This window comes from Phytophthora ramorum, assembly GCF_020800215.1.
Source record: "Phytophthora ramorum isolate Pr-102 chromosome Unknown Phyram_PR-102_s0002, whole genome shotgun sequence".
NCBI lineage: Eukaryota > Oomycota > Peronosporomycetes > Peronosporales > Peronosporaceae > Phytophthora > Phytophthora ramorum.
This window is the reverse complement of record NW_027150648.1, coordinates 2,900,717-2,918,602: the sequence shown is the minus strand read 5'-3', so window position 1 is coordinate 2,918,602 and position 17,886 is coordinate 2,900,717. Positions and strand designations below refer to the sequence as shown.

Here is a 17,886-nt window from a genome sequence, read left to right as displayed (position 1 = left end):
AGGGCTCTCGGACGTGAGAGTTGTGTCGACGGGGACTACAGCTACTGAGGTGTTCACGGCTTTGGCGTTTGCCTTCTTGGCTCATCAATTGGGAGTCACGTCCGCGAGAGGGTTATTGTTTGTGTCGAGAAATGTATCAGAAGTGCTTTTTACGAGACAGGACAGTGGAGAGCAGCAGACAGACCGCGAGCGGTTTGATGGTAGACATGATCAGGAGGAGAGACGCATTGGCGCTGCCGCGTCTAGTGATTATGGAACGATGAGAGGTGGAAAACACCAGCGATCAAGACAGAGAATGGATGCGCCTACTTTGGCATCTACGAGAAAACCGTCGGCTGAAGTTGTGACGCGGAATTTGTACCAAGATGGTCGGAGTGCTAGCGAGTCGAACGTGTCCCGACCTCGCATGGGACCGAGAGTTATGAATCAACAGCCAGCAAGCTTTGATGGAGCGGAATTCCCGTACGTTGCACCTGGGATGCCCCCACCGCGAGAGTTGCCTCATGCGGAACGTGCTTTTCAAAATGACGTTCATGACCACAACCACGACCAGGAGCTTGAAATGTGCTGCTGTAAGGTTGTCATTAAATCTGACGTTAAAGTAAACACTGGTAGCGATGGCAGCGATAACCAGCGTTGCGGTATTGGAAGTGGAGACCGTGACGGCCTTAGGCGTGGCGGCAGGGCCAACAACAGCAGCCGAGGAGGATTAGGATGGGGTCGTGGAGGAGGCCGAGGTGGTTTGCGGTTTGATCAAAGAAGGCCCGATGTACGCGGACCACCACCATTTCCACCCTTCAGTGGGTTTCCACCGTGGAGTACTGACTGGCGCGAGCGATGGCTTGAGCATTGGTCAGGCTGGCAAGGTTGGCGATGGCCCGAAATGCATCACAGAAGAAGAAAAATGGGGGGTCGAAGAGGAATTCGAAGGCGAAATAGCTTTGACGACGTGTACGCTGTTGCCGTACCTGTTGCAGCAACAGTGACGGACTCTGATGATAGCTTCGAGAAGGAACCAGCGCACACGAGTATGTATGAGGCGTTGGATTTGCGTCCGTCAGCACCACCTCTGCCACATCATCGCCCGCGCTGGGGAAATGATGATACCCAGTGGGATCGAGCAACCTTGCCAGATACCCGTGACGGAGGAAGCCACCACCGGGGTGATTCCTTGCACAAAAGTATGTCTGAACCTGTTAGGCGCTATTCTCAACATGAATATTGGCATAGGAATGAAGCAGAGAGCGACTTTGACTCAGATGAAGATGACGAGAACGATGATGAATTACGCACAACACGTCAACTGGATTCCAGTAGAAGGGGCCATAATGTGCGCCGCCGCTTATCCGAAGTGCAGGATACCTTTCGAAAAGACTTGAAGCACGAGGCCAGCACATCTGGCCGAGACGGAAGAGAAACTGCTAGTGAGGCAGAATGGGAACATGCAGAGCTTGATGGGGCATTTGGGCCTAAAACAGGTAAAATTCGTCGAAGGCATGCTGAATGGAAACAGCGGCGTTATGAGAAAAAATTGGAAAAGTATGAACAGAAGCTTCATGGAGCACGAGAAAGGAGTGGCAAAAGACACTCCCAAGATGCCGAAGCCCAACAGAGGTATATTCATGCGATGGAGCGTGATCGGTATGCAAAGGAAATTGAACAAGCGGCTGATGAAGCATCTCGCGCGCCAGAGGCAAAGCAAACAATTCACCAACAGCTATCAGAAGGTCCAAAGAGAAGCTCTCTTCTCCACACAGGGCCCCAGGTACCCGCTGCTTCTCCAATTATATCGGCCATGCCCACTCCTTCGGCATCTGCTGTAGGACCGCCTGGTTCATCAGCCCGTGCAAGGCCTGCGCCTCTTATGAAAACAAGTGGTGATCCCCGGAAGCGAGCTTTATCATCTCGCGTTCGGGGCCGACCAAGCATTTCACGAGACCAACAAAGTCGCTCTACTAGTGGCATTTCTGGCAAATCCGACATTGTTGAACATGATGAACGGGAGGATAAGTGTTCACCGAACATTGCACATATAACTCAGGCACGTGCGGCGCACGATATCAGCGATTTCGAGATCCAAGGTCGCTACGGAAATATTACGCGCTCATATGAGGACGACGACGTGACAAACATGCGAGCCTATGCGCCACTTAGCTATACGGGAAGTCCTCCGGAGTACATCACTGCGCTGGACCCAAGTCCGATTTATCGTGGTCCGTCAGAGCAACCAGATTACGATAGCTTTTCACCGATGGGGTCCCCCAGAAGCACAGGTACAGGCCGCGGGTCATTTGGAGATATCGGTCATGACTATGATCTGCTGTCCCCGACGACCAGTATTCACGATGCGGAATTTCCTACTGAAAAGTTCCAGCAGGTCTACCGTTCTATCCAGATGGCTGCTGTACCTCCGCCTCGCCGCGCTGCATCGTCACTCGCGGCGGAGGAAGGAGGATTGGATGAGGTATCTGAATTCAAAGGAGTGCCTGGACGTCGGGACCGTGTCAACTTTAGTGCGTTTGCCCCACCGAGCGTATGCCCTTCAGTAAATCCATTCCAGTTCACGGTCTGGGCATTTCTTTTGAACCAGCGAGCGGAAATGCAAGAACTAGCTCGGACTGACCACCCGGAGTCACGAAAGTTGTCGCTCGAAACGAAACTGAACGTTCGTCGTGGTGCTTTGGTGCACGTGACCCTAGAAGTACCAAATGGATTCCAGGTATTGAATGGTGCAACGCAGGGATTTGCTTGGGAAGGAGATATTTCAAGCGTAGACTATGACGTGGTATGCACCGAAGGTGCAGCGTTTGGGCGTGTTCTGTTTAAGGCGCGGATCACAGTCGGTTCTTCTGTCGCCGTGTTGAACGCATTTGTGCTTGTCGGCTCGCGTGAGGTAGACCCTAGCGAATTAGAAGCCGATGTTCTGGAGGGTTGGATGGATGTTATGGAGCAGACTTATCGTGAGATTCCGTTCCGATCTCTAGAAATGAAGGAACTCGTAGGGCAAGGTTACTTTGGTGACGCCTACCGTGCTTCACTTGATGGTCATGATGTAGTGGTGAAAACGATTCGAGCTAGCGAATTTGGTGAGACGACCTCCCAGATTGTGCGCGAATTTCAGCACGAGGCCGCGATGCTGAATATGTTTGGCCATCACCCGTGCGTCGTGCCATTTGTCGGTGCATCTACAGACACGAAGTTCCCCCTAGCGTTGGTTACCAAGTACCTTCCGTACGGCAGTCTGGAAGATAATTTACGTGGACCAACCAGTTCTACATTATCTGTTGATGAGCGCACTGGAATGTTGAAGGACGCTGCTGCCGGGTTGCTTAATATTCACGAAGGTGGCTTCATACACCGCGACCTGGGTGCGCGCAATTGTCTAGTGGACCAAGGCCGCCACGTACGCATCTGTGATTTTGGTCTTTGCCGCCGTGTGCGATCGGAAACGGCTGGGATGCTTATGAAGGACGCCGTGGGCCCTGTCAAGTACATGGCGCCCGAGTCGTTGCAACCCCCACACGCGTTTTCGTACGACTCAGATGTTTACATGTTTGGCGTGCTGATGTGGGAAACCTACACGAGTTCGCCACCGTTTGCGTCCCTGACTCCTGTACAGGCTATGATGCACGTCCTGCGTGGTGAGCGGCTTCCTGTTCCTAAGGAGCTACCAACATCTCTCCAGACACTCATGCAGAACTGCTTTCATGATTCGCCTGCGGAACGTCCGTCCATGCATGAAGTGCTCTCTGCATTGGATGACTCGCTGGTTGCAAGTCAACGTGCATCCGTTGTTATTGCCGCTAGAACCGCTGTTGCTACAGCCACTGCTGCGGCTGCTACCAATACTGCTATGACCAGGTCGGTTGCTTCGAGGACAAACCTGCGCAAAGAGCAGGACCGACCCATTTGGGTGTAATAAGTGTGCTCAACGTGCTTGATAAATGACAGACGAATATTGTCTCGACAACGCCAGGGTGTCGATGTAGCGTGCAGGATAAAAATCCTCCCGCAACTGGAACAAAACGCACGTATTAATACGTCCATTGATCCCATCTCGTTCTCGTCGTGCCTTCGCCTCTGAGGAAGTTGTGCACGAGCAGACTTGACGATGCCAATTGCGGGAACTTGCAAGAACAGGTTTCGTATGCAACCTCCCTCGTATGTGCGCCACGTTGTCACTACACGGATCGATTCGGATTCCCCAGTTGGGAATGATGCCGTTGTGGTCTCCCATACGAGCGCCCGCCGTCTCCCAGAGCTCCGGAGGAGCTTCTCGGCATCGGCGCCGAGACGCTGAAGAAGAAGAGAAAAGTGCCGATTCGACTGATGCGACGATTCTCCGATTGACCAAAGACGGACACCTGGTGGTCGTATAATTTGTACTCCAGGTGCATGAACCAAGTCCAGTACAAGGGTTTGTGTAGAGCGCATGGAGGTTGCAGAATTTGCTCGAGTCTTGGCTGTGTCAAGCAAGTAGTGTCGAAAGACAGGTGCTTTGAGTACGGTGGGGGAAACCAGTGCTCGCAACCGGGATGCGTCAAGCAATCTCTGACAAGAGGGAAGTGCTGCAAGCATGGTGGGAGTCAGACGATGCTCGCATCCAGGTTGCACCAAATGCCAACAGAAAGGAGGCAAGTGCAAAGCACGCGCAAATGATTGAGCGACTCGCCGATGTTCGAAGCGTGTCCAATGACCCTGATACCACCAGAGTGGTGAAGTTTCGGGCAAATGACTTGCATTTCGTTGGAGCTGAAGTCACAAATGATAGGTATTTTACACATCAGTAAACGATTAGGAACACGTCTATCGAACGAAGCCAGAAGGAATTGAATCCGGAACTGCATGCGAGCTTGACAAGTAACAAAGCTTGCAAATTGTCTTTTAGCTGTCCGTTGCCACGACTGTGGCATTCTTCCATTGTTTCTGTTGCCAAGGATTGTTCACCGTACACGAACTGGCACTGACGTAACTTTGGTCAGAGTTGACTAAGGCCTAATCGTATCGAGCCTCTGATGTTCTCTACATGTAGATTGTAGCGTTTACTTTCTTCGGATCATGGCAGCAGTCACTGCGCTAATGAAAACAGCACCAGCAACGGCAAAGGTGCTCAATTGCTTCGCCGACAACTCCTGACCTAAGTTTTCGGAGACGAAAAAGTGCAAGTTGGACCAGACACCAGGCACCGGCAGCTCCTTTAGGTGTTTGATCATCAGTTCACCCTCACCTTCCACTTCAAAGCCCAACCGACGATAGAAATTGCGTACACCCACACCTGCGATCACTGCCACCTTCTTGTACCCGTGGGCACGAGCAATCTCCTCAGCCTTCATCATTAGCTGTGTGCCGAAGCCGGTGTGCTGTGCGTGTGACCGTTCTGCATCGTTCGGAGCGGCATTAGCTGCATCCTTCTTCGACTTGCTGATTGCAGACACCAGTTGCCCGTACACGTGCAGCTCCCGGATCAAGGCGGCACCATCAAGTTCCGGGAACACACCGCCACCAGCAGACTGCGAAAGTCGCAGTCGGGCGAAGCCACAGATCTTGGATCGGTCTGGAGTCTCGAAGCTGATGAAATATTCATCGCCATCGTTAGCCTTGTACTCACGAATAACACACTCGGCGGAAGCAATAGCGGCATCGTCAGTCTTCACCTCACGACACCGGATGCATTTGCACGGGGTACCTCGTGCGATCATCTTGTTGCCAATCACCTGGCGTAGATTCGGCTCATCCATTCCGCCCAAAATGTACTGGCTCGGGATATCTCGGATCACGCGGTTGAGGCGGATCCACGGGTGCACCTCGGCCTTCACGTCCATCAGCAACTCAATCAGCATGTCATCAGCATACGGCACATAGCTGCCTTCGTCATACCACTTCTTGATCACAGTCCACGGGGTAATCTCGCACGGGTAGATCTTCCACTGGTCCGCGTGCAAATCTGGCGAGTGCAGTACATAATCGAACATCGCACGATCCTTCTCCGGGTCGCTGCCGGGCAGGTTCGGCATCAGATGGATGTCAGTCTTGTAGCAGCAGTCGCGCAGCAGCTTGAGCGCAGCTACCGCGTCCGCCAAGGTGTGACCCCGGTTGATCTTCTTTAGAATGGCATCGTCCGTGTGCTGGATACCCAGCTGCACACGCGTGCAGCCGTACCGACGGAACCGACGCAGCTCCTCCGGCGTGATGCAATCCGGTCGCGTTTCCAGCGTGATACCGATAATCTTCACCGCCGCTGTTTCATTCTCCAGTTTCTCCTCATCCAGACTGTGGCGCTCACGCTTCCCCTTGCTAAAGAATGTATTCGCCGCGTAGAACAAGTCACGGATGAAATTCTCCTGGTACTCCACTGGGTACGAGGCCCACGTTCCTCCGAGCACCAGCAACTCAATCTTATCCACAGGGTGTCCGTTCATCGCCAGCGTCACACAGCGATCACAAAACTGCAGCACCGGGTCAAAGTCATTCCTGTTGGCACGGAGCACGCTCGGTTCGTCGTGCAAGTAGCTTCTCGGCTGGTCTGGCTCATTAGGACAATAGTAGCAGTTCCACTGGCAGCTAAACTTCTGCTTCTTCCCGCCCACAGTTGGGTATGGGCTAGTGAGCACTGTGACCACCAACACACCCGACTGACTCTTCTGGGCTTTCTTGATCAACAATTTCTCGAGAGCCAGGCCTTTCGGAGCCTCGCCCTTTTGCACCAGCAGTCCCAGCACGAACTTCATCTGGGATTTCTTCGGCAGACACTTGAATTTGCGTCGTAGCAGCACAAACGCCTTCTCCAGCTCGCGAGCTGTCTGCGGGTTGTGCTCCACGAGGAAGAGACCCATTTCCTCATATTTGGGCAGCTCGTCCACGGGCACCAACTTGTCCCAGGACGAGTAAATATCCTCCAGACACGTGTTCTTCCAGTCTGGGTCCTGGCTGCGCTTGTACGTGGCGGGATCGTTCACGTCGCCCGTCGGAGCGGCTCGGGGCAATTGGATTGCTTCGATATCCGTGGCTGGCGTGGCTTCTAGCACGATCGATGAGTTCGCACTTGCAGAAGAGATAGTAGATTCACTGGCAGTGATCGTGGAGCTGGTTGCGGCGCTGGAGATTACGTCGGACGCCGGCGCGGGAGGCTGCACGTCCGCCATGATGGAGACAATGCACGGGTGGTCACGAGCGTTTAACAAAAAATATTCGTTTCTAACGAAATTTTAAATATTTGGTTACGATAGAAATTCGCGTTAGGGGGGTTTCTCGTCACACCACGGACACTGAAAAGCGGTGGCCACCTAAGCTTGTAGCCATGAACCTGTTGGTGGCGAGCGCGGTCTCTGCGGTTGCACTGGTGGCCGCGTACATTTTCGTGTCGGCGACAGTTGGCATTCGATCGCAGGCATTACGGGCTGCATTGCTGCATTTGTTGGCTTTTTTTCAAGGGGTCCGGGTCAAGTGGATCACAGACCCGGACCTGGTCATCCGAGTGCTGAAAGCGACCAGCAACAAGGGAGACCTGATCGAGACTCTTTTGTCGTTGCCAGCGTGGAGTCCCATCGTCTCACTCGAATCGGTGAACGGAGAGCAATGGCGACGGATGAAGGCCTGCTTCACAAAAGTGGCGCAGGTGTTGCAGCCGATTTCGCATCTCGGGGCCCTTTTCGAGACCCGTGGTCGAGAATTGCTGGAATCCGAGACGGTAATCGACGCACTCAAGCTGAACGAGCTTTCGGTTGCCTGCTTCTACGAGTGGGTGTTTGAACGGGAGTTTGACCATGAAAAATTCGCGGTGGCGTGTCAAGCGACGTGGGAGTGGCGGAAGCAGCTTGCGCTCAAAGGTGTTGCAGACTCTACTGTGAAGCAACGCACTGTCGAGTGGTGCTTGGAGGAGATCCGTCGCACGCCAAGGTTGTATGACTTGTTTGAGGAAAAGTGGGCGGAACCGGAGTACTTCTCGCTCATTTTGCAGCCGTTCGTGATCTCACCGGCGATCAACCAAACAGACGTCGCGGTGGCTGTCAAGGAGTGGGTTCAGTCTACATCGGCGACGCAGCCTGTTACGCCTGAAATCATTCGGCAGTGCGTATGTAGTGCGCATCCATTTCCTGTTGTGGAGCGCTATTTTCCTGACGGTGTTGCTACGATGGATATTGCGCCGAACACGCACGTTTTGATTCCGCTGGATGAGATGGCAGGCGGTGCGTTTGCTGCTGGTTTTGATTTGACTTTCGGCGCTGGATCTCGAGTTTGCGTTGGACGTCACATCGCGATGAAAGCAATGGTCGGACTCTTTACGGATGACTTCGTGCGTTCGGACATGTTCCAGCCAAAGCTGAACCACAAGTACTCCGGTCGGCACAATGATGGGAAGGAAACGGTGGCTGAAATCCTTTATCAGGTGAAATTTGCTATGTGTACTCTAGCTGCCGCCGCAGCCGATCAATTTATGCTGTAGGCTTGACTAGCACATTACTACATGCAGACGCTACTTATAGTACCTACAGCAGGATTTCAAAATTGCCCACGATTGTAGGCAGTACTTCGAAGTAGTCAAACTGTCGTAGTTTCACAAACTGTTTGAGAAAGTTTTTATTAAAGTTCCTCACAAAACACGGTGTTTGCCTCCACCGCATGTCGTTGTCCGAAGCAAGATAGAGCGGACGAAAGATGGCAGAGTTTCTCTCGTTGAATCGTTGCCAACATTTATCGGCACCTGTAAAGATTCGTGTCAAAGAAAATGGCTTGGCATATGGTCTGCCGCGCCAATATCGGGCAGATCTACACTCCTGAACACGATGCTCGCGATACACGACGAAGTTCCGATACAGCGGAATCGTTTATTTGGACGTGCGATTCAGTGATTCAGTGTTTCGCAACGTGCTCGATTTCTATTTTACTGAAAGCGTGACGCACGAGCCTGGCGCGATTCAAGCAGCAATCTGTCAACCAGAACGAAACGTCCAGATTTATCGTGTTTTCCTAACAATGTGCGTGAGGGGGGCGGGATCAGAATCTGCGCAACAGCGGAAAGCTCCGCGAGAATCTGGCCTGGACCTATGGAACAATGCCTTACGTGTTTGTCTACGCTACGTCGGGCTACAGGTTGCACTATGTAGCGAGAGCGATGCTTTCCCACTTGCAGTGTGTGGCAGACCGTTTTCGAGTTGTGGACGCAGTTGGGTCCAAAGGTTGTGAGCAATACGATGTCGACGACGACGACTGTTAGTGCGGCCCTGGGAGACGCTCTTGAATTTGTATTTGCTACTTTCTGCCGTCACGGATGAATACAGGGATACTTTACGTCTATTGTGCGATGGAACCCAGCGTTCGAGGATGCCAAATAATTATGCTGTTGGTTCCTTGGACGGTGTTTTGACGGACGCCAACGCCCCGAAAGTTGCTCCTGTTACAAGTCTGACAAACGTATCTGGTTTACTTGAGTTGTCTGGTATCCTTCGTAACGAACATCATTTCGGGTGGACTCATCGGGATATCCGGTGGTCTGATGTGATGAAGCAACGGTTTTATTGGCATGCACACGACTGCTGCCGGCATTTGGTCGGTAGTACTTGATTGATACTTGCGATAGTACTTCGAAGTAAATGAATGAACTGCCTTGCCCAAACGAACGAATTTGCCTATGCGGATGATGAGAGAAGATCCAGCACTGCGACCGACTGCAGAAGAAGCCTTACGTGAGCTGATGCAACCAGCAGGAACTGGAAATGCGCCAAACGCGCAAACAGAAACATGCATGATCGTTTACATGAGATGGTAGTGTGATATCTATATCAGGAAGATCTGAGTATGGGGTACTGCGGGTCTCTTGATTCCAATGTCAAGAAGAGTGTATATCTATCTATATCTATCGATCTATCCGCTGCGGTAATAATCTAGCGCTGCTGCAGAATTTGCAACGCCAATTCAATGTTGGTGCGGGCCATTTCCAAGAATGACGGCGTCTTGGAGACTGTGTCAAAATTGCGAAGCGTAAAAGCAAAGCACTCGTCGCGCAGCGAAGGAGAGTTATGCTGGTCGGCAGCCTGGAGGATGCTTGAGACGTTGTCGATGCGTACCGACTTCAGAAGCTTTTGAGCGCAAAGTCGTTTGAGACTTTCGATGCCGTACTGTTGAGCACAGCAAGGCTCAAGTTAGTAATACGCGCGAATTACAATCAGAGCGATGAAAACAACGTACCCGGTCCGCGGCGACGAACAGTTCTTCGACATCAGCATCCGTGACCGTAAGGCGATCGGTATAGACAAATTCTAGCAAAGAAAGGAACGTTGCTCGGCTGACGTCGGAGACCTCTATTTCACGAGCAGTGCTTTCCATCATCTATGAAACCACAATATCAGTCAAATCTGTTAAATCTGTGAATTGCGTATAAGCTCCAGCTCTTACCTCTCCCGTGAACATGGCCTTGAAGTAGTTGCAGCGCACACAGAGGCTCTTGTGGCCGAAAATCGGACTTCCTTCAACTGTAGCACAAACCAAGCAAAGATAAGTTCTGGTTTTCACATTCGCCTGATAATGTTGCGGGCGGGCAGGGCTTACCTATGAAAGTCACGTCGCTCAGGAGTTGATTGTTGACGAGAGAACGCAAGTGGGCGATAGCTGAGCCCTCATCGTCGGGCTCTAGATCGATGCGGGCCTTGGATTTGACCTTCTGCTGTGGTAAACGAACTTGCTTGAAGCTGACAGAGTCATTGTGGCCACTCAAGACGATCAAGTTGCCGTCATTAACGCATCCAGCAGGCGCACTGCTCTTCGGAGACGAACCATCGCAAACAATAGCCTCCCAAGTGTTTGATTCTGACAACAAGCAGCAGTACGTTAGCTAAGGCGTTTACGAACACCATCAGCTCAAAGTCACATCCGTACCAAGGTCGAGCACATAAAGGTCCGGGTCCTTCTTGCCACCAAATACAATCAGAAAGTTGTTGTGCAATGCCACAAGCGGGTGATGGCAGCTCGTTGGTGCCGTGCCCTTCGTTTCCAGGCTCGACCAAACGCGGGTCTCTATTTGTATTTGAACAACACGGGAATGAAACACAAGTTAGAGTACCGCACTTGAGTTCTTGAAAACAAAAGTGCACCCGCATACCGAAGTTGAAAATGTGGACATCGTTGAGGTAGCCCAGATCGTGGTCATATCCTCCAAACAGCAAGCAAGTTTTCTCGTGTACAATCATCGTGCCCCCCTCTCTGGAATCAATCGAATCCAACAAATGCATGCAAGCGCGTTAGCAAACCAACAGGTCATATACTTGCAGCGAACTTCCTTACCGAGGATATGGAACTTCCCCGGTGGTGCGAATCAACGACCATGAGTTGGTCTCTGGCACACCGAAACGATAAGGTTAGTATCAGATCGACGTGCGCTTTAACGATTGAAGCTCCGCGGCAATCACGTACCCAAGTTAAACGAGTGCATGTCGTTCACGTGGCGACCAGAGTCCAGTCTGCCGTATTCGCTAGAGCTGCGACTTGACATCGACTCGCGGTCATAGTGACTATCACTGCCACCGAAGATGTACATGGCGTTGTCTAGCAGGATTGATTAGCACTGAATATTCCTGTGGTCAACAGCCATTAAGCAACGCTTACCATACACCACCGAAGCGTGACCATATCTCGGCGTTGGCTGCTGTCCAGCGTTGACGAACACGTTGGTCCAGGTTTGCGTCACTACATTATCACAATCAACTCGTCAGCACCAAGCCACAGCTAGAAGAGGAGATGTCGACACAAACGCAACCGCGCAAACTCACGGAAGTTGTAGGAGAAGAAGTCGTTCAAGCGCTTGTCACCGTCGTAGCCGCCGAATACGTAGAACGAGTCCTTGTGGACAACAGCCGAATGGCTCTTACGCGGACTGGGGGCCACGCCATTGCCCAACACAACCGACCACTCCTTCCGAGTGAAATTGAACTCGTAGAAGTTGGTGGTGGTACGGATCACCGAGCTGCTGCGAGTCGGGACCGCGGGAAGGTTGCGCTCTGGAAATAACGCACACGTTAGTCAAACAGACCCAGAGATGCACCCGTGCCGGCAGAAAGAGCTGCGATGTTCCGCCCCTGCAGGTCACGATCTCACCTCCGAAAATGTAGAGCGAGCCTTTGCGAACGGCGCTGGCGTGGCCGGCGTCAACGAGCGGCGCCTCTCTCGTGTTCACACAGGGCACTGTCACCCAGGCCGGTCGGTCGGCGTCTCCGTTGCTGGTCATCTTTCTGGTTGGGTGGCGTTCCGCTACGTCGGACTAGTGAGGTCTCGGCGCGAAACAAAAGTGCACGCTTGCAGCAGCACCACGAGGCCACGTTAAGAACGACGTCGTCCAATCGAGGAGACTTGCCTGACCTGGGTCGAAAGCGCTTGCTGACCGGCGCTCGCAACGCGATATGGCGAAAAGGGTACGGTACGTGTGCAAGTCTGACAAGGATTGGCGCCAGCGATTTGAGCAGCCAGCCTGCTTGAAAAACATGCGCTCCTTGTTGTTCGTCCCAAATTGGGGTGGACTCCCAATGCATTCGACCAGCTTAGGACTGTGCAACGTCATCTTACCGGAATCGCCAACATGCTTTGGTTCTTATGCAAAGCAACGATAAGCAGGGAAATAAGCTCGTTCGTCGTACTGAAGCCTCATGAGGCGATCATTATGGGTTTTGCCCTGGCGTCAGCTTGCCTAATACTAGTATGTCTTAGGACATCCAGCAGTGCTGGAGATCTTCCTCAACCTTACGATGGACGACGCGCTCTGATGGTCGCGGTAGAGCACAGACTGATTACTCTCTCGTTCGAGACGACCTACGCCCCAGCAAGCTGGACCATAGAGCAACTTAAATCCCCTGGAATGGGATTGAACTTGTCGGCGTTGGTGTTCGCTTTCTCGAGAAGGAACCTGCTCCACGTTCTAGATGCTTTGTGAGTCACTACAGCAGCGGCGAATCCATGCAGATCGTCATCTCGAGCCTATACGAAGAGGTCCACGTATTGAAAATCCACCTTCTTGCGTTTGTAGAGGGTGTGTGAGGACTGCTCGACGTCGAGGCGGAGTAGACCCGAGGCGGTCAGTGAATCTCGTATGCCCTGGCAATATCCACCAGGAGCCATTCGCTCATTCATGCCAGTATTATGCCCTGCAGCATTGAGGTAAAAAGCATGTAGCCATCTCTTGTCACACGTCACACATTAAAAATAAACGCACTTAGTATATTCCTTGAAGGTTTCTCTAATCATAAATCTTCCCGCGATACAATGCTCCCTCCGGCCTCCGCGTCCTCCCCGTCGACGCGCGTGGTGCACGGGGGTCTCACGTGGCCTGCGGTGCGCGGCGCTCATCTCTTGCGTGCACTAACTCGCGCCAGTCGCAGCCACACAGAACAAGAACAAAAAGGAGCCGATCAAGAAGAAGATCGGAAAGAAGACGATCAGTTTAGTGCCGAGTTTCCCTACGAACTGGAACTTTGCGTTCCGACAGCCGGTCATGTCGCGTTAGTATTGGTGCGGCGACCGCCGGGAGTACAATTAAATGCCCCAGTTAGTCGCAGTAATACGGCGTCCAACGCCAACATGGCGGCTGCTCCAGCGGCTCCGCGTGTTGTCTACGTGCTGGACGCACTTCCTCCTTCGAGACGTGGGGGGTACGAGGACAAGTCAACTTCCAGGAAAAATAAGACCCTGGGGGCACAATTACCTCCGCAGCAGGTCAACGAGCTGGAGCTGCTCCAAGAGCTCTTTGCTCCTCACACACGAGCTGCAGGTGGCAAAGAGGGCAGTGTGTTGATTAAAGCTCCCTTGCTGTGTGCTCGGTTTGATTGCAAGGTGGTTTCTATTCGGTTTATTCGAAGTGGAGGTAGTTTACAGAAGCCCCAGAATCGAAATCGCAGCGGAAGTCGAGGACTCAACGACTCCTCTGCGTCATTTAATTCGTCGTCGTCGGGTGTTGCGTCCTCGTCAAGGGCTGGCGGAGTTGCAACGCCGTTGAGATGTGTTGTGGCTCGAGAGGATGGCATGGCGTTTTTGTGGGAGTGGCAGGCAGATTTATTCCAGTGGGTGTTTCTGAACCGGTTGTGTTTCTTGGAGAACCCGAATCTCAAGTGGACGAGGCCGGTTGCAGCCTTTACGACGACCGATCTGCCCCTTGACAGCTGTATGACGGAGCATAATTTGAGTGGGGGGTCTGGAAGTAGTGGTAGCAATGGATCTGATTCTAGCGGTGCGACGGAACTGGCATGGTGGTCGACTGCTACCAAGCACGAGCCGAAATTAAAATTGCGACGGCTGCGCTTTGAACGTGCAACAGATGCACTTCGAGCTACTGATGTGGTTGTCGGCAGTGCGTTCATGCCAAAGCCGGTGTGTGATGACGTCGTCAAACTGCTGAGCTCAAAGCTCGGTCTTTTTTCGATTTCTAAGACACAAGGCGTTTACTTTCGGAGCTCGACGGCTTCCCTTCGCACTGTAGCGCTGGACTGGCATGGCATTTTCTCACTCGATGACGGAAGTACTCCTCCCAATATGGCGGAGATCATTGTCTGCTTGCACAGTGTAACGGGCGAGCTCATAATTCTGCACCGTGATTCCGGCGATGTGTACCTGGTGACACCGAAGTCTTCAAGCTCTTCATCTCTCAACAGTGATGCCAACAGTTATGCGCGCGACAAGGCATCTTGTACTACCCTCCTCTCTCGGAAGTTGACACCTTTGACGCCCTGGCGACAACTTAAAAGCGGTGCTCAAGACGCCCAGGAGGACTTCGAAGTGCTAGATGTAGCAGCACACCGCCACGTTCTTCTTGTATTGACTCACCGTGTGCTTCGTGTATACACGCTGATAACTGGTAAACTGCTTGAAGATGTCAGTTTGCCAGGTATTATCGCTAACGCCTCGCAGCAGCAACGTGCCTATGGAAAGTGCAAGTTCTGGACCATTTCCGGAAGTGCAAGCTCTGTCGGCCTTTGGGCCCCGGATGGATTCTGGACAATCCGTCTGCCTCCAGCTAAGGCTATGGCGGTGGCGCTACACCAACCGCTGACATCGACACAAGAAACCAAAAGTGAGTCGGCAGATAAAGATCCGGAAGCAGCGTTCCTGGCTGTGAAAGATTACGGTACAGGTAACTTGCATTTAGATACAGTGCGCTATGCACTCGAAGTTCTAGAGCGAGTGACTCCTTCGGCGATGGATCCAACGCAAAGTCACCCTGAAGCCTGGGAAGCCGTGTGGCATACGGTGTCTAGCCCAGCTTTACTCTTAGCACTGCTTGACAACCGAGCTACATCGGAGCACGTCGTCAGCGAGCTGGCGCAGCACGTAGCTGCTATCTATCGTACTGCAAGCAGCGTCCGTTCGTGTGGCCGTTTGGATGGATCCGGCAATACTAGCAGCAACAAAAACCATTTTCTTCGACTCACACCTGCCAACCTCGAGTCACTGCACCATCTCTCCAATTGGATTGTCCTGGCAAAGCGAAAGCTTGCTCGTCTGGAAACAAGCAGTGGTGATAACCTGAAGAAGTTGACATCAGGCAACGAAGATCATGTCATCCGCAAAACGCGCGCGGTAAGCGAGCTTACTACTGTGCTCGCTAACGATGATGACTTATCGATAGCGCAGGAGGTGCGAGGCAACCTTCAACGTAAAGACTCGGTGATTGACCCAGAAGATGCGCGCAACTTTCGACTTAGTCGGAAACTTCGCCCCATGAGCAGTTTGCGTTTTGCTGCCGGTTGTAGCACCAGTTCAGAGCGTCAAGGTCAACAATGGCTTCTGCAACTTGAGTCTTTTCTTCTGGACGGTGTGGCGTTCAAGGAGCAACAAGACGGTGGTTCGCGTGGCGTAATCAGAGCAGAAGCAACGCCAAGTCATCGTCTTTTCCATAGCGAACGAGTGCTTGCCGATTTCCGCCATGTTGCGGCGTCATCCTTTTCGAAGCATATGTACTTGGAATCTATGAGCCGGTTGTATCTGCTGTACGAGCCCGAGTCACTGCTTCCATTTATCCGATGCGTCGAGCGCTTCTGCCCCCGGCTCTTTTCGCTGTCTGGTCATCAACCTTTAGCTCGGTCTCACGCTGAGCGAGCGCTGACGCTTTTCCCACCGCTGGAGCTTTTCACGAATAAAGTACTCAAAGGGGATGAAACCAAGAGCATGCAAGCGGCTGAAGCCTCGCTGTTAGCGTACGTGGACCTCTTAAGCTACTGCGGTCACTACACCGAAGCGTGCCGAGCGCTACTACAATGTCACTTGTACGAAAAGAGTAAGCATAAACTCTTGATGTTGCTGAAGACCCCACAAAATGAGCAAGCTGCCGGTGATGATGAGCAAGAAGAGGGGGCCCGGGCTCGTGCAACCGCCTCAAGTACAGTCTACTTTTTGCTATTGGAGTACTGCGTCAAGTATCGTGATGCTACAGAGCTGAAGACATTGCTGATGCTGAAGCCAGTCCATGTTGACATGCTGCATGTACTACGGGCGCTCCGTACCATTTTTTCGTCTGGCACCAACCTGCGGCAACACAAGGGTGACGGATCATGCACAGGTGTGACTGTTGGTGACTTGCGATTAGTGCTGGTCGCTCTGATGCAGCAGCGGCGTGCTGGAGTGGCGAAGTGATAGCTATCGGGATGTGGTAGCTGTGAATAGGAAATGTCGTGTTAACAGAGCAAGTCGACTACTATTACTGAGTGAAAGGAATTCTGTTGGAAGGAGGTGGGTGCAGATGACACAGAGCATCTACGCATTGGGCGTGGTCTTCGGCTCAATTGCCTTGTACGTCGTGTTGGGCATGGGGTAGAGCTCCTCAGCAGTTCCGTTCATAGGTGGCTTCATATCCGAATCCTCCGCGCTCTCCTTTTCAGCGCATTGCTTTGGGCTGGATGTTTCCTCACTGTCGACCTTCAACGCCTTCGGCTCCTTCGTTTGAGTGTGCTCCTCGTTCGTCGACTTCGGTGTTGGGTAGTGCTTGCTGTCCTTGGTCGGCTTCGGCGTGGGGTAGTACTTTTCGTGGGTGGGCTTTGGCGTGGGGTAGTGTTTGTTGTCCTCAGTCGGCTTCGCCATGGGGTAGTACTTTCCGTCAGTGGGCTTCGGAGTTGGGTAGTGCTTGTCATCAATGGGCTTCGGTGTTGGCTCGTACTTTCCGTTCTCGTGGCTCTTGTCCGTCTTGCAGGCGTCTGCAAAACTGTGTGACAGCTTGTACACGTTCAACTTTACGCCGGCGAAGGACAGGTAGCAATCGCCAGGCGTCAAGGCGAGAACGTCTTTGATCAGCGCATGGCACGCATCCGAAGAGCACATGGCCTTGACTTGCGGCTCCGTCGGGTAGCCCATCGGTGGGGCCATGGAAAAGCCGGCCGAGGCTTTCTGGCACGGATGAAGGTGCGGGTTGGCGTACAGCTCGGCGAACTTGACGACTTCGGTCGGAGGACAGACGTTTTCAGCTGCAGCCGCGTAGGTCATTAGCAGAAAGACGATGGCGGCACAGAACTGCATGGTCGCTTGAGTAGTCGATGTGGAGTCAGAGCTTGAACTTAGTTGTCTTGATCTGGAGCTGGGTTGCCAACTTGGAAGCAAATTGGAGAATGAAAAGGCAAGAAATCCGAGGGACTCTCCTTTTGAAGCACTAGCTCCTGTTAGGAGAGAAAGAGCAGTAGCACCCTTGGATTCTCTCGCAACTTAAAAAACGAAGGGTTAGAAGAGACTGGACTGGCGTGACTTTATCAATTAGACTTTGTCAGTGCGCCATCACAACCCATGTTATTTTCGCTCTGGTCTTGGTTTCTCTTGTGGCTGCCAAGAAAATAAACAAGCACCAAGTGTTGTAGCACAACAGACTAAGACATTCGCCACCAAGCAAGATAAAAACAACCACTAAATTGTAAAATGCAAAACATCCAT

At 52.4% G+C, this 17,886-nt stretch overlaps 6 protein-coding genes across 6 annotated transcripts; 3 read left to right on the top strand and 3 right to left on the bottom strand.

Annotated features, from left to right (window-relative positions):
- Positions 1-2,131: 2,131 nt before the first annotated feature.
- On the top strand, positions 2,132-3,919 carry KRP23_2374 (putative serine/threonine-protein kinase; the record flags this gene model as incomplete). Its single annotated transcript, XM_067887102.1, has 1 exon — positions 2,132-3,919. The coding sequence occupies one exon, from the start codon at positions 2,132-2,134 to the stop codon at positions 3,917-3,919; it is 1,788 nt and encodes a 595-aa protein (XP_067749720.1).
- Positions 3,920-5,042: 1,123 nt separating this feature from the next.
- On the bottom strand, positions 5,043-7,142 carry KRP23_2373 (tRNA uridine(34) acetyltransferase; the record flags this gene model as incomplete). Its single annotated transcript, XM_067887101.1, has 1 exon — positions 5,043-7,142. The coding sequence occupies one exon, from the start codon at positions 7,140-7,142 to the stop codon at positions 5,043-5,045; it is 2,100 nt and encodes a 699-aa protein (XP_067749719.1).
- Positions 7,143-7,297: 155 nt separating this feature from the next.
- Positions 7,298-8,443, top strand: KRP23_2372 (uncharacterized protein; the record flags this gene model as incomplete). The annotated part of the gene is made up of 1 exon (XM_067887100.1): positions 7,298-8,443. The coding sequence occupies one exon, from the start codon at positions 7,298-7,300 to the stop codon at positions 8,441-8,443; it is 1,146 nt and encodes a 381-aa protein (XP_067749718.1).
- A 1,438-nt stretch (positions 8,444-9,881) lies between these two features.
- On the bottom strand, positions 9,882-12,217 carry KRP23_2371 (Leucine-zipper-like transcriptional regulator 1-like protein; the record flags this gene model as incomplete). Its single annotated transcript, XM_067887099.1, has 11 exons — positions 9,882-10,115; positions 10,186-10,326; positions 10,393-10,469; positions 10,546-10,803; positions 10,873-11,010; positions 11,096-11,196; positions 11,278-11,329; positions 11,407-11,538; positions 11,599-11,679; positions 11,763-11,990; positions 12,088-12,217. 11 exons carry the CDS (start codon positions 12,215-12,217, stop codon positions 9,882-9,884), a joined length of 1,572 nt encoding a protein of 523 aa, XP_067749717.1.
- Positions 12,218-13,245: 1,028 nt separating this feature from the next.
- On the top strand, positions 13,246-16,605 carry KRP23_2370 (uncharacterized protein; the record flags this gene model as incomplete). The annotated part of the gene is made up of 1 exon (XM_067887098.1): positions 13,246-16,605. One exon carries the CDS (start codon positions 13,246-13,248, stop codon positions 16,603-16,605), a length of 3,360 nt encoding a protein of 1,119 aa, XP_067749716.1.
- Positions 16,606-16,725: 120 nt separating this feature from the next.
- Positions 16,726-17,481, bottom strand: KRP23_2369 (Elicitin-like protein 2; the record flags this gene model as incomplete). Its single annotated transcript, XM_067887096.1, has 1 exon — positions 16,726-17,481. One exon carries the CDS (start codon positions 17,479-17,481, stop codon positions 16,726-16,728), a length of 756 nt encoding a protein of 251 aa, XP_067749715.1.
- Between the last annotated feature and the right edge of the window lie 405 nt (positions 17,482-17,886).